Raw genomic sequence first — 15,808 nt, 5'->3', positions numbered from 1 at the left:
GTATATATTTTCAGTATCTGTTGCTGATGAGCCCATCTAACTATGAAAATAAGCTAATATACAAAAATAATACAATGTATAAAAAAACCCTATTACAGATGTTCAACAGGGCTGACAAGACTGGTGGAATCCTAAGTTTTAAGCTGAGCAAGTGATGTGTTTTTTACAATGGTATTAAATAGGGTTTTGCATTGAATCCTTTTTTCCTAAGAATTTTTTTCTGAGAAGAGTCTGTCTGACATGAATTATAGCAAGTGAAATTTGAAGTTCATGCTCACAGATAGAATGGGGTTTTTGCCTTTTGCTGCTGATGCTATTTAGAGGTCGCTTTCTGAGACTAGGTTATCAGAGCCACAGCAGAGAACAGCACAGAAAACACAGCTTGATCTGGCTTGTGTGGAAGGAAATTGCAAAGTTTCCATTCCATTTCACTGAGGCTGAATTAAACCTTTCCTACTAAACAAAATTGATTTTTAGAACATAACAACTATTAGCAGCCCTGATATTCTCAAGGATTTCTCTAACCTTTCTTCACTTTTAATGCCTGTGAGGGAATACTGTCTCGGGAAAGAAAAACCCATGCTTATTTTCAAATTTGCTTGCAACTTGCTATGAAATGTCTGTAACCAAACAGTTCTGGAGACAGCATATCAGACCAAATAAACCCAGGGAAGGAAGGTTCTGTCATCCCAGGAGCTCCTGCTGTTAACCTAAGTTAAGACAAGAGGAGTCACACTAGATTTGTCACAAAACCTTCCTGCACCCCCTTGGGAAAAGAGTGATGTTGGTGTTGAAGCCTGCTCTATAAATGCAAACTAAAGGGCTGTGGGCAGATGCCTGTCACACAGAGTAAGGATAGTCCAGGACAGTCCAGTCACTTCGAAGAGGGTGAAATAATACTGAGAAAAGTGGATACAGCTCATGATTTCTTTTTCACGTCGAGTTATGCGTTTCAAAGAGCTTTTTTGTTTTGTTTTGGGGTTCGGGTTTTTTTTGGTGCATTTCAGAGAAATCGTCCTAGCCGAAGTAGAGAAGTAACGGCCATGTTGAGGCCGCTTAAATGACACAGGACGCCGGGGAGCGGGGACTGGGCGTGTATTTGGCCAGGCTGCGGCCCGGCGGGGGTGTGCAGGGGCCCTACCCCCTCCCTTCCTCCCGCTCCCCCGCATTCTCCCGCTGGTGTCGGAGCCGGGGGAACTGCCAAGGCGGTGCTCCGAAGCGGAGAAAAACCTCCGACGCCCTTTTCAAGCTCCAACCGTCCATCGGGGGGGGGGGGGGGGGGACGGCGGAATTAAAAATTAGCAAAGCCCTTATCGTTCTCAGAAAAGGAGAAGCGTCATTTATTTTTAGTGGCACTGCGTTGGCGGTCCTTTACTCAAACTTTCTGAGACCCAACGGGCCACGGGGTACACCGTGCTCCAGGGGAGAAAGGCACCCCCTCCCCAAACACAGAGGGGCTACAGAGGGGGGGTCTCCCGCCTCGGCCCACCGGGTGCCGCCCGCGCGCTCCCGCCCCGCGGCGCTCCCCCCCGCGGCCCCCCCCCCCCGCGGCCCCAGGCCACGACTGCTCGCCGCCGCTGCCCGCCGCCCCGGGCCGGTGTCGGGTGCCCGCCCCCGCGCGGCGCCCATTGGCCGCGCTCCGCCCGCCACCGCCCCGCCGCGGGGAGGGCGGCGCCAGCGTCCTCCCCGAGCCGTCGCCGCCGCCGCCGCGATCGCTACGGGGCCGCAGTGGAGCCGGAGGTAGAGCGGAGCGGCAGCGGCGGGTGGAGCGCGACGCGACGCGACTCGGCTCGGCTCGGCGGGCGCGCGGCGGGGGCGCCGCCACGGACTTGTCCGCCCGGCCGAGGAGAGCCAGCCGCCGCCTGCGAGCCTGGCTCCTGGGCAGGGGAGGACAGGGTGAAAGAAAGACAAACTAAACGCCAAACAACCCCCAGCGTCTGCGCCTGCCTGGTTTTTATTTTTGTTCTTTAATTATTTCGGGAAAAAAAAATTGACTGTGTTTTCGGCAATTCGTGCCGCGTGTGGAGTTCTTTTCCGCACACCCCTGACAAACAAAGGAAAAGGGGGAGGGGGACCGCGTTTCGCAGAAGACATGCGTTCAGTCAGGAAGAGGTGGACTGTGTGCACGATAAGTCTCCTCCTCATCTTTTATAAGACGAAAGAAATAGCGCGGACCGAGGAGCGCCAGGAGGCACCTCTCGCCGGGTAATTGCGGGGCGCCGCGCCGGGAGGGCTCCCCGAGGGGGTGGCGGGGGGGGATGTTGCTGCCTGAGGTCCTCTACGCGGCCCCACCCGGGTCTTCAGGCCCCCCCGGCGACCCCCGGGCCGAGACCCGCTCCCCTGCGGTGCCACTGCAACTTGGCGCTCTCGCTGGGGAGATCGCGTTCGGGGCGGGGGTACCGCTGCGGGACGGGTTACGAGCGGGTCTGGCTGGCGGAGCTCAGCGGCTGCGGGCTGGGGGCGAGCGGGACGGGGACGGAGGTTGCCCGCTGCCGGGGCTGCGGCTGGTGCTGCTGCCCCCCAGCCCCAGTAGTAGGGCGCGCCGGGGAAGTTGAGCTGGCCGCGGCTGCTCCCCGAGGGCCGGCGTGGCTGGAGGTGGCGGCGGCAGCCGTCGGAGTGCGTTGTGCCTCCTGTCCTGCTTTGGGAGCCCTTCAGAGGCGAGCGTGCCGGCGTGGCTGGTGGCTGCGGGTGGCCACTGCCTCCGTCCTTGAAGTTTGCCCGGGAGCTGTGTTTAACTTCGGTGCTCTTTGGGGATGCTTGCTCTGAGAGTGTGTGGGACATCCCCCTTAGCTCCCGAGGCTGCTCCGCTGGAAACTCTGGTTCCTTGCTGAGACCCTCTGTTGCGTATTTTCGCTCTCCTGCCTGTCTTAGGTTCAGAATAAAAGGCGAAAAGTCCCTTGCCATTTTTCTGTTGGCACCTCAGCTTTCTCTTTGTCGTGCATTGTGTTTGTGTACGTGCATGCCTGTATTCCTCATTTTTCTCTCAACTTGCAGCAATCCTGTCAAGATGTTGGGTTTTCAACCAAGCCTGTTTCTCCTTCGAGGGGTATAATTTTTTGTTTTAACAGGAGGGGTACGTAAATTCCGTGGTAGCTTAGTGAGATCAGCAAAGGCGGGGAAGGGGCTCACGCTTTCTGTTTGCTTGTGCCAATGGAGTTGGGGGGAGATGCATTCACAGCAGATTTTCATGCTTTGGTGTAAACTGTTGCCTTAATTTGAGGAGGAGGCGTAAGGAGGTTGTAAGTGCCTATAGGGGCCTGTAGGAAGCTGGGGCAATTACAACCTACTTAGCCCCCCCTACGACCTCACGGTCCCCAGAGTTAAAGGCAGAAAGTGCATCCTTCTTTGCCGGCCCTTGCCCAGGCAGGCCGATGTGGGAGCAGGGCACAGGCAGCTGGGCACAGCTGGCCAGCAGTGGCCCCAGCACCTCCCGGGAGCAGGGGGTGGCCTCTCCTGTGTGTGTGCGCGTGGTTAATGATGTGATGTTTGCTTCAGTTGGTATTAAAGATTTGCTGGTAACTTTCCCTCTCGCCTGGGTGCCAGACCAGTTTCTGCCGCGATGCTGTGGTATCTGCCTACTTAGGAGATGTACAGAAGTGTAAAATTTTGGGGTTGTAGGTGTGCAAAAATACATGTGAAAACAAATGATTCAGAAATTAGTCACTAGGTAGAATCCATATGTATTTGCAAAAAAAGCCTCCTCCAGCTTATGATGCATTGTTTGACACCATTTAAAAGGTACTAAAATGAACTGAAGATTTAATATTAAATGAAAGAAAGTAAATGTATTTAGCCATAAATATTTATGTCCTTAACAACACTTTAAAAATATAGATGTAATGTACTTCTGCCAGGTCATTTACTGGTATCTCTACTTCTTTGATATCAGTGAGGCTTCTTGTGGAGTATGTTGCTACTCACTTTGGTTAAGGATATTGGAATATAGTTTCTTTTCCCAGCCTGTTATCCCATCCATTACTGTATGAAGCAGGGGAAGAAAACCTTAAGTGTACTGCTAGTATCTGCTGCCACTGTTGATGTTATACTTGCCTTTCTCCTGAAGGAAGGGCTCATGCCATTTGGTTATTTGTGACTGGCCACATGGGCAAGCAAAGTCAGTTTTCCATGGGATGTTTTACTTCCAGAAGTACCAGTAATGCAGAACTGTGAATGTACGAGGTGGCCCATTTTTATGGCTATTAGTGACACTGCAGGTAAATCCCAGATGTTCCAAAATGGACTATGTGCAATTCCAAAGTATGTGATAAACCTTAAATCAGCTGTGTTCTCATAGCAGAGTTTGCTAGGACAGTAAGTGTGAAAGCATGCCCTTCTTTATCTAGACAGTAATATCTCTTTGAAGATTAAGCAAGTGATGAGACACATATTATGGGTAATGCAGTGTTTCTTAAACAGTGTTATCTTCTACTGATACAGAATATGCTTGAGGACAGTTATTTGTATTTAATGAACTGTCTTCAGGTTGGTCTGGTTGGTCACCAAGGCAAGATAATTCAGAGTGAAGGTTCACACTGTCATCCACAAGTTGCTGTCACAGCGGCAACTGTTTCATTTACATCAGAGAGGATTTGCAGTGATTCTAGAAGGTACAAAGTAGCCCAAATTTATTTCACAGTTTTTACACAGTGAAGAATTTTCTGGAGTAAATTTAGCTTTTTATGTGTTAGTTTATGTAATATTACTGTAAGTGCAAATTAAATAAAACAATACCAATAAAAGGGAGAGGAGCATGTAAGTGAACATATTTGTGTTTATAGTAGAACTTTAACACAGAGTGCCTAGGACCTTCTTTTAGCTCATGTGAACATAATTTAACATTATTTTACTGTACAATCTATATAGCTCACTGCAGATGTAAATTGTGAATATGGAAGGCAACCGCATTTCAAATGCTATGGTGCTTTAGGTGTTGGCAGCATATTTTGTTGCTAAGTTTTGTCAGCTGTGTCACTGTTAAAGTGTCTAATGGGTAACATTTAACCCAGCATAAAGTGGAGAGGTCTCTGAAGTACTTTTAGACTAAGTACTTTACCTGGATGTATTTTGGTAGTTTTCCTTTAGATGCATGCACGCTATGCATCTAGAAAATATATATAGGAAATTATATGTAATAAATATATTTACAACCATTATGGAAAATTTTTAGGGAATTTTTTAGGGAATTTTAAAATAGAAAAAAGTATTAATTACATTCTGGTTATTGAATTTAGGGATTTCTGCAGCATCCTCCCATGCCCTCAAGTTAGCATGATTGGGATAATTTACATACAGATCTTGTACCTACACGATTGCTTGAAGTTGCAGGTTTTTCAGTAGGTGGCAGTCTTACCTCTGAGTCAGTCAGTGCCAGGTCAGTGCTGCAGCGTGTTGGCATAGAGGGATGAGGGAGGGAGAGCGGTACTAGTGATGCTGGGTTGTTCTTGATGAAGTGTGCAATACTGGTTTGTTACAGGAGCTTTTGCAATCATAGCACTTTTTGCAAATGACTACATGTTACCAGCTCTGTTAATTTAGCTTAATTAATGTCCCATTGCAGGTTAGTTGAGTTTAGTCTGCTATATAATTTACCAAATATTAATAATTTTTATATATATATATATTTACATGTGTGTGTATATATACACAGCAGTAATGTTGCTGTAGCTCTTAGTGAGGGCCAGGATCCAATTGTTTTAAGAACTTAAGGCCACAGGAGAACAAGAGTCAGTGATTCCCTAGAAAGCTTACAGTCTCACATCTTTTCCATTTTGTTTGTTGAATGGCTAGTGGTCAAAAGCTCTGTTTAACTTCACTTAGCTTGTATTGTCATTGGCAGTGTTTCAGAGCACACTTAATTAACAGATAAAGAGATTTCTGTATATTACTGTTATATATACTGCTGAGATACAAGACATTCTACATGGTAGAATGTTATATCCAACAACTTTGATATATTTATGATTAACAGCTATGTTTGAACTCGGCTGAATGTTGCTCTAGCACCTAAATGGGAACAGTATGGAAGAGAATGGAAACATACGGAGATAAAAACACATTTTAGACCTAATGCCTTAAGTTGTCCTTGTAGTATTTTAGCTTCTCTGTCACATTTGTGTGACTTATTGGCTAATATTGCAACTGGTAACATTATGATACCTCATGAGATGTTCAGTGGTCATCACCCACAGCTTAGAGTATTTTTTTATTTTTTTAAGGTTACCTTATCAAAATTTATGAACATGATAAGATTGATGAAGAGGGTAAGACAACTGGCGTTGTTTGGACGTGTGCATACAAAAGTGTTGTTTGGACGTGTGCATACAAAAGTTTGAGGACATCTTGAGGAAATTCTGTTTTTTGTATGCCATTAAACTCCAGAATTCCATGCATGAAAGTCTTTTAGTATCAGTAGGAGGCAAAGGGAGTCTATTAGGCCGTTGTTGTAGAACATGAGCAGTTGCTGGGCGAAGGCTTGAAAGTTAACAATTAGTAGTTAGTCCTGGAATTTTGGAACATAGAAGTGCAGATCTTGCCTCGCAAACATACTGAAGTTTGGTCCAGGTTCACAATTTGGAGCTTGTGATTTTTGTTAAGTCTATTTCATTACAAATATAAACATATTTAAGCTCTTAAATTGCATATTCAGGTATTAGATATAGGTGTCCTATAGATTTCTCACAGGTACAGTTTATTTGCCTTGGCAAGCAGAGAGATAATTGCTTCTTTTTGTTGTGAATAAAAGGCAATATCACTGTTGCTTGTAATGTAAATTACTTAAAGCTAGAGTTAACCTTGATGTAATTGTGTCTTTTCTATATTGCATTGCAGAGATGGTGAACTGAGTTTAAGTAGATCAATGATCAATAGCTCTGATAAGATAATTCGAAAGGGTGGCTCCTCAATCTTCCAGCATGCTGTAGAAGGTTGGAAAATCAATTCTTCTTTGGTACTGGAAATAAGGTGAGTGTCTTAAAAAGCAGTTCATTTCATATTACCCATAATTCTTTACATTTCATGCTGCCTATAATTCTTCTGGTCTGGAAAACAGTAATTTGATTTATAGTTGCAGGTGGATGTTTTATAACTGTACATATTTAGGGTTCAGTGTTAAATACAACAAAATTACGTTAGACTCCAAAGTCAAGTCATCCTTCATAAGAATAAATAAAATGTTTTCATCTGGCTGTGTCAATCAGACCCACGCAGTCAGTATCTACATTATGCATGTCCACATTTGAGCTGGTTGTCTAGAACTCTCTTGCAGTTAGTGGTGAGAAACTGGCACTTTCAGGACATGTTTTCCTCTCATCCTAAAGGTCTGAAATAGAACAGGTGGCAAGTACCCTGAACTAATTTTTCTCCCTTAACTACAAAGGGAGCTTAGGCAGACAACTTAGAGGTAGGAGTCAAGAGCTAGGACATCAGGTGCTCGAATCAAACCTTGTCTGTGGCAAGTCCAAGTCACAAGTCAGATGTTGACAATACCCATATCTTACACAGTTTTCTTTCCTGAAATCAGAGAGGCTAAAAAGAGCCTTAGGCTCATGCTGATGGGGGAAACACAGCAGCAGAGTTACAGTGAGTGATAGTTCTAATGTGTCTTAGTAATTACAGTAGGTCTGCTCACCTTGGGGCCTGAGAGAAGAGAAATCAGAAGCCTCTTAGGGTGTTGTATTGACATTGTGTCTTCCCTGTCTTAATCAGGAAGATGGCCAGTGAGAAGCTTATGGAGCATGGGTTGGCAGTGTGGAGGGCTAGGAGTGTCACAAAATTATAGAAAATAACTATTTTTAGCAGCAATCACATAGCAGAGTGGGCTTCATTTTCTGAATATTAAGATTTTGAATAGGAATTTGATCTAATTAAAATGTGGTTTCTATGTCATTTCCCTTTCTGCCTTTTTGTTTGTAATTAAAGGACAGCTTACAAAATCCCTAAACAGGCAGTGTTTCCACGTATGAAAGCATGGCTTCTCTGAATGAGTAGCTTAGGGGTTTTTTTAATGACTGCTATTTTATGTCCCTAATTCTAAAACATGCAGAAGATACGAGTAGCTCAGAAACGTACAAAGCTGTAGTAAAGGATTGATGTTCTGGAAGTCTTGCGCTATAACGAACATAGTGCAGCCCCGCTGCGAAAGCTGAGGAAGAGCGTCAGGGATGGAAAGTGGCAGGATTTGGGTAAGCAGCATATTAGTACTCTGGAGCCTGTAGCTGTGTCTCAGCTGCCTGGCAATTGCTCTGTGGAGTCCCCACTCCCTGAGTGCCTATACTAAGGGACCCTCACGCACTGGGCTGCTCCGTAGGCACCTGAGTTTCCTACTGGTGAGGACCTGGTGGTCGCCCTAAAATGCAGCTGAGTTGCAGCTCAGGAATGGAATTTCTTCCAGGACCATCTGTTCAGATGCAGCCTGTTTGACCAGTGTAGTTGTTCCATAAAGGCTAAGTTCTGCTCCAACGTAGTCTAGGAAAGGTAAACAGATTTTCTGTATCAGTAACAGTATTTAAAATTTATTTGCATATAGTTGACGATTTAAGTTGGAGAAATATTGAGTAACTTCAGCAGAATACTGTTGAAATTTCAGATTATGCTTCTGACAATTAGTAGAAAATAGCACACTGTTTTACTTGTGAAGTAAACTGGTTTGGACGCCATTGAATGACTGTAAGTAGAGACAGATAACTCTTTTCAGCTATTTTTTTGAAAAATTGTCATCTTTCAGAACCATTTAAAACCAATACACCTCGCTGCTCAAGCCAAACAACTAACAAGTAAAACAATTGTAATAAATTTTTGATTAAAATTAAGAGATACAATTAAGCTTGGGTTATGCTCATTTTTTACCTGTTTAAAAAGTAAAAGACATCATTCAGACAAAGCGGTAAAACAGCAGAGAATGCTGTAGATTTTTTTTAAGCCTGTCATGACGTGTATCATCTCAATCTACTGAAATCATGAGTTTCAACATCAGTTTTTTCCTTAGTGTTGGCTGGGGTGGGAAGTTCTCTCATTTTAGAAATCGCTGATGTGGTCTTAAGAATCATGATGTGATTATGTGGTGGTTTTTAAAAATTGTACAGTGAAGGATGTTTTTTGTCTCAGTAGTACAGGGAAGAAAAACATGTGTTTTCTACACCGGTTTAAGCAGTAAAAGTTCCACTTTATCAGTGTAAAGATTTTCTGTACAGGAGAGAGCATCAAGCTGAGGTTATTTAGATGTCCACATTGCTAGTCTTGTTTTGAGATGAAATGGCTACCATCATGAACACCAGGGCAGAGAGCAGGTGTTTTCACTGAAACGGTGAAAGATTTTAGATTAATGTGACTTAGGGCTAAAATTTGACATAAACTACATGAAAGGAATTACTGCTACCAGCCAGTCATTTCTTTCCAGAAGTCCTCTTTGGTAATGTGCATAGCACATTCAGTTATGGTACTCAGCGGTGAGGGAGGGAAGTTTGCCATGCTTTTCCCTGAAGAAGCCACATGCAGCCACTTGTGATATGTGTTCCCTTCCGATGCTGACTAAACAATGTGCATTCTTCTTTCACTTTTACAGGCTGCTTGCTGTATACCTTTCTTCCCTGTCACAGCAGTAAGAAGCATCTTAGCTGTAAATATTTTCACACTTATGGACCTATAAGGACTAACTTCAGATGTGTCTAGCAATCTCCTAGAGTGTTCTCATGGTTAAACTAACTGTTCAGCCCTCCAAAGTACATTACATGCACTGTGTAGACCGTGAAGATGATTCATACTCTATTATTGCAACTGTTAGTGTGAACACTGGTGGTCTTGTGGTGTGAGGTTGACCATAGCAAATAATGGTAAGAGAAAAACAAAAAAAAAATAGTGCCTGTTGAATAATGTATAAAAAGTTATCAGTTCTTAGCAGTGGAGAAATAATTTGTGAAACCATTAGTGTACAGCAGAAAGGCATTTCATAAAACTTATAATCACCCATAAATGTCAGCTACTTTTGTGTCTTACATCAGCTTGACACCCACATTTGCAATTTTGAAATGTAGAAATTATTTGTTAGTGAGTTTTGCTTTGTATGAGGACTGTTGATCAGTGGTGTGTCTGGACCTGGTTGGCTGGCAGCTCGAATATATTATGCTTTCCTATTTGCTTTGTTGACCATGGGCATCATCTCTGGCCATCTTATTTTTGCTCAGGTTAGTGACCAGTCTGTCAGCCTCAAAGGTGCTATGAATTCTTGGCAAGACCAGGCTCAGATAGGAGTCAGTGAGTGAAAAAGCTCCTTTATCAGGACTCAGTGGGAGGATGAAAAGCTTCCGCTGCGTTTCTGGTGTCACAAGATACTTTCTGGGACTTTGCAGCCAGAAGAGGCAGTCTAGAGAGCGTAGCAGCTCTTTTGGGAGGGCAGCAGCCCTCTGGAGATGTTAAACAAGCGTTGGAAGAAAGAGCTAGGCTTTCTGTGATTGAGGTGGAAATGATGGGTATTATTAATTAGTTGAGACTGTAGCAAATTTACAGTCTTGCCAGTCATGATTTCTAGTGGGAGAGTGGTTTTTCCAGCTGATGTTACCTTCTGATTGCTGACAACTTCTTTGAAAAATAATTGGTAATTCCTGTGCCTAAGGGAAGAAGACTGCTTGCTTGGCTCCCCTTCTGTCTGAATGATTTCAGCCTTGAAGAAGAGAGAGAATCCACCACCTGCAAGGTTTTGTGTCTTAAGTCCTTTCTAGTCTCTGTAGCAGTGTGAAGGCTTTCCAGTTATGGAAATTAGGAAATTTCAGTTGTATTGAAGGCCGTACTTTCAGAAAGGAGAGATGTGGCTGAGACGGTACAAACCTGTCTGGGGAAGAGTTACACACAGGACTGATGCCAGCATGATCTGTGACCTCTGTGAAATGAACTACAGTCTGAGGTCTCAGTGTGTGACTTTCTTCCTCCACTTATTTTTGATTAAATGTGGGCGTTTATGTTGGAAGAAGCAGATGAAGGTTTTGAATTGCAGGAAGGCAAAATGGAAAAGAAAAAAAAAGTGTTGAGGATGTATTTATTTCTTTGCAATGTAACAGACAAGCTGATGAGTGGAAATTTCCTGTCAGAAAAGTGTGAGAACTTGTAAGATGTTAACAGCATCATATTAAAAAAAAAAAAAAAAAAAAAAAGTGCAACTTCCTCCTTAGAAGGGTTCAGGTTATTATGATTGTTTATCTTTCAAGTTAATATGAAACAGCTATGGTAAGTCCTTGAAGTACAAGCAGTAAATACTGAACTGGCAATGGAGGTGTACAATTGCTCTGAAGCTTTTGGATCAACATTTTGGGGTCAGTTGCACTGTTGCCTTCAGATCTTTTGTGTCTCTTAAGACTGCAAACGGGGGCTCTCTAGTCTGCTTTAGTCATAACAAAGCTTAAGGGTTTTTTGCCTCCTTAGACCCTTGCCTCAACTGAAAATCAGTGTTCACTGTCAATTGGGATGATTAACTCCTTTGACTCCTTTCTTTTGGCTCTATCTTGCTTAACTTCATGCAAAGCTGGCACATGGCTGGCCTTCATATGATAAGCAGTAGTTGAGTCACGCGCTATTTAAAAGCCCTCTTTTCCTTTTGCATGCCCACTGAAGATTAGTGCCCAATTAGTACCTGCTTCAGCTACTGAAGTGACCCTTCTGGTCAAGGGAAGGTGAGGTCCCCTGACAAGCATGGGAGGGACTGGAATGGGGACAGAGCCAGACAGCAACTTCTGGTAATATGGCACTTCTGTTTGTGTGGTCCTCCATGGGCAGGGCAATGCCAGGAACATTTCCATGGTTAGGTGCAGTTAGGCATCTTTTTAACAAATCCAAATCAGGGATTGGACAAGTCCCCTTCCAATCCAAACTATTCTATGATTCTAAATGCTGCGTTCCTTGAAGAGGTTTTCTTAAAACTCCCTTTCACCCAGGCTCAAGCCAAACCCAACACAGGTGCATATACTCACAGTCTCCACTGCCTCTTCAGGAGGCCAACAGATGCTGTAGCCATCTACAAGGGCAGGCTGTGACCTCCTGTTGCCTCACAGTTTGTATTTGGTTTGTCTTTTTGTTTTTTTAATTAAAACAATTTAGCTGGCAAAAAGAATGCTTTACCTAGGTCGTAGTCCTTGGTGATTTCAAAGGCTGAGAGCTGCCTTCTGCCTTCCAACTGGGGAATGCAAAGCGGAGTCAGAACTTGATAAGGGTTAGAAAATCAAGTTGTTTAAAGACCTGTGTGAATCAGTCAGAGCAAGTCTGCAGGAGAGCAACAAGAGGGGTCATCTACAACACACAACCTGTCCATTTAAAAAAAAAAAAGGTTAAAAAAAAAGTTGGATGGCTTCTTAGTCTGAGGTAAATGAAGGCTATTGCCAAGAGTAAAGAATAGTCTGTCTTCCACCGGCAAGGTATAAGGAACAAGAACAGTTCTTTAGTTGCTGTGGGAAAGATCTGAGCTAGCACAAGGAATATTGTGCTGCCAGTAAGGCTAGGGAAGCACTGACACAGACTGCATGGGGAGTTTGCTGAGTCCCCACCACAGGAGGTTGTTAGGAATATATTAGATAAACATAGGCTGGGGGTGATGTAGATAAAGACACATCTTCAGCGGGGGCAGAATGTGGACTAGGTAATCACTTAGTCCATCTCTGTTTCCAATAATGTGGTTGCTGGTGAGCTAGCCCACCTTCCTGGATACTGAGGATGCACTTAGGGACTTCCCCTCATGGCTGGGGTCCAGACAAGTCCAGATGCCCCAGCAGTGAGGATTTCTGGCACTGCCTCGCTCGAAAGGAATGATTTTCCTGGGAAAAGTGTTGGAGGTCATATTTTGGTATTCTTGACAATGTCTAAAAATAGAAATTTATTTGTAATCTTAAAAGTCAAATGTTGGAGTGATTTATTTTCTTTCCTTAATCCACAGAATTCTGGGGCAGATGAGGGAGAGTTTGCCATTATGTAATAGTTGTGTAGTACAAAGACTACAGTGCAAAATAAAACCAGAAAAATGCACTTAAGTAAAAAAATGTCACCATGTTGCCTCAGATCAGTACATATTTATATCATTTGGAAAGCTGTTCAGAGACAATGCTGTCTGTTACATGTACTTTATCAGATAACTGGGAGTTGTAGTAGGTATTTAAGTATTATGAACATCTGTTTCTGGTTATCAAAGAAAAACCCTAGGTCAACCACAGATTGTGACACCATGTTTCTCTGAGTCCTGTAAACATGTTGCAAACAGCTGCTTGGCTTCAAATAAAAGCAAGCCACATCTGCCTCACCTGCCCACAAAGGGCTCAGGCCACACCCCAGATACAGTTTTCATCAAAACAAAACTTGAAGACCACCTCAAATAAAACAGTTTATTTACACATTTTAGCTTAAGGTTGCAGAACACCTTTACTTCAAGGTTTGACTGAAAATCATGCTGTTTTTTTCCTTCCTCTAACTGAGCTTACTTTTGAATTGTATATGCAGCTGGATGTGTATTAGCACTTTTAAAAAATTTTGTCATGTCTGTTTAATCAGAATAACCTTGTTGCGCTATTGTCAGTGCTCTTTGTGGGACAGAACAGAGGTTTAAAAAAGTTATTATTAACCAGCATCAAGACTGACAGACACTCATGTATGTACTTTTCTGTACATGTATGTACTCAGTTTTTGTAATATTCCGTAGTAAATTTTTTTTCTCTTAGCACTTATACGGAAATGGGAAGTACTACTATCCCCATGGTACAGATGAGTCAGTAGCACAGAGGAACTTAAAACAATAGCATATACTCTGCATTCTTAATCATCTTTCTTTCAGTATTAAAAGATATCTGGATACAGTCAGATGAATCAATTAAAATATTTTAATGTTAGCATTATTAAACATCTCTTATACAATGATTCTTATGTGTACTGTAATACCTGTGCATACATTTAATTGAATAGGCTACTGACAACTTCAGATAAGAAAAGGTTTTAAAACATGTGAGAAGATGGTAAGATTCAGTGACTTTTGCCCATCTCAAAATTTTATTGAAAAATAAATTTCTTGGACATTTTGGAAATTTCAGCTCTGTTAATTAAGTGGTTGATTATCTGAATCTAATTCAGGTCCACTTGAAACTCGTTGGAGGACTTCTATAAGCATATGTAAGCACATAGATAAATAAGCTTTGACTGTAAGTAACCAAATTAATAATGGAAGCCAAGGCACATTTATTTTTTTGGCACTGTTTGCATAACTTCACTGCCTTCCTCTTACATTTTGCAATAATGCGCAAGATACGCAGTCCATGCATAAATGTTGCTAGTTGTTTGCTAACAGAAACAGTATTAGGCCCATTCGTTCTAGGTGTCAGGGTGGGTGCTGATTACTAAAGTGAATCTTCTGGTGATCACATGATTATTTTTAGTCAGAGCCCTAGGTTTTTGTACATTTCACGATTTCTTTTGCTCTTTGAGACTCAGTAGTGGTCACCACTTCTCACATCAGAGTGCGTGTGAAGTGAGTCTCTGGATGACTTGGCTGATGTTATTGATAATTTTTGATGCATTCATCTTATCCTTTACAGCTACAGCTCTGATAGCTCTGTTTTTATGTAATGAAGAATTTAAGTCATTTTTGATACTGCTAGATTGGGCAATTCCTTCTTCCTTGCTCTTTTTCATTTTGTAGCAATTCATATATCTGTTGCAGAGTACCCACAAAATGAAGCTTACCAAACCCACAGAGATTTTGAGTCCATTCAACTTACGGGCTGAAGTGGAGTCTTCATCTTCCTTTTACGGATACACCTTGCTTGGCCTTACCAAAATCTTTAGATACTCAGGATTTTAACATTGTCTATCCTGCCCCATTATTCTGAGTGCCTCATATGCCTCAGCACAAGCTGTCTTTGCTCTGATGCTGCTTTATTCATACACGATAGCTGTAACAGACAGCCCACGACACTCTTTCCTTTTTTTTTTTTTTTTTTTTTGGTCCTAGTTTAAAAAATGAGAGGAAACACTTGACAAGGATATTTTTATCATGTTTCACTTCCCCAATGGCTTTTAAGGTCAGTTCCAGGGTGACTATTTTGTGTCACTGCTTGCAAGGTTCAGACATTCTTCCCTCTTGAGGCAGTGACACAAGATCTGGCTGGCAAGCATGGTGTTCCTATAGTTCATACTTTTTCACTTTTGGGGGATTATTTCCCCTTTATGCCTCTGAGTGGGTGTTGCAACTGCTAGAGTAGCATCTCTAGTTATCTTTTCCTGTTTTGATCTGCTCTAAGGAAGTTCTGATCTGAAAACTTACTACGTAAAAATAGCATTCTCTTACTCAACGAAATGTCTATTCTGTTTTAAATTCCACCTTACCTGCTGACAGCAGTAGAAAACATGAAGTTATTATTTTTCTTCTTGTCTTGTTAGAGTTGCAGAGGCTAAAGTTTCTATGCCAGTTAACACACAGTTAACACCCTGCCCCAGCTCAGCACTCCCTGTCTGTTCCATAAGTGTACTGTACTTAAGTATGTGCTCAAATTCAGATGTGATCTTTATGCTTTTTCACATGCTTTGCAGAGCAGGGATGGACACAAGCTTGTAAGGCTTTGCTTATTTGCAATCCTGAGCTACCAGTGGCTCCTGCAGCTCTGGCCTGGAGTCCTTTCCAGCTTTTTATACCAGGGATAAGTGTGTACTGAAAACTGCTTGGCACTGCCAGTGCGGGTATCAGTCATTACATAGCTGCAGTCATTAGTGTCTTTTTTGAACTTATGTATTGAGAGTGTGTCAGTTTTTAGACCGTGCCCCCTCCCCCATAAGCAGGTACAACTACCATGAC

At 42.8% G+C, this 15,808-nt stretch overlaps 1 protein-coding gene across 1 annotated transcript in view; it reads left to right on the top strand.

The window, feature by feature from the left end:
- Positions 1 to 1,707: 1,707 nt before the first annotated feature.
- ST8SIA4 (ST8 alpha-N-acetyl-neuraminide alpha-2,8-sialyltransferase 4) overlaps positions 1,708 to 15,808 on the top strand; it is a 71,697-nt gene continuing 57,596 nt past the window's right edge. Inside the window, exons 1-2 of the mRNA XM_069777595.1 lie at positions 1,708 to 2,205; positions 6,829 to 6,960. Coding sequence (XP_069633696.1) covers positions 2,093 to 2,205; positions 6,829 to 6,960 — 245 coding nt within the window. The 5' untranslated portion in view covers positions 1,708 to 2,092. The remainder of the gene's footprint in view (positions 2,206 to 6,828; positions 6,961 to 15,808) is intronic.

Source organism: Haliaeetus albicilla, chromosome Z, assembly GCF_947461875.1.
Source record: "Haliaeetus albicilla chromosome Z, bHalAlb1.1, whole genome shotgun sequence".
Taxonomy (NCBI): Eukaryota; Metazoa; Chordata; class Aves; order Accipitriformes; family Accipitridae; genus Haliaeetus; species Haliaeetus albicilla.
The sequence above is the reverse complement of the archived record's forward strand: the minus strand, read 5'-3'. Positions and strand labels throughout refer to the sequence as shown.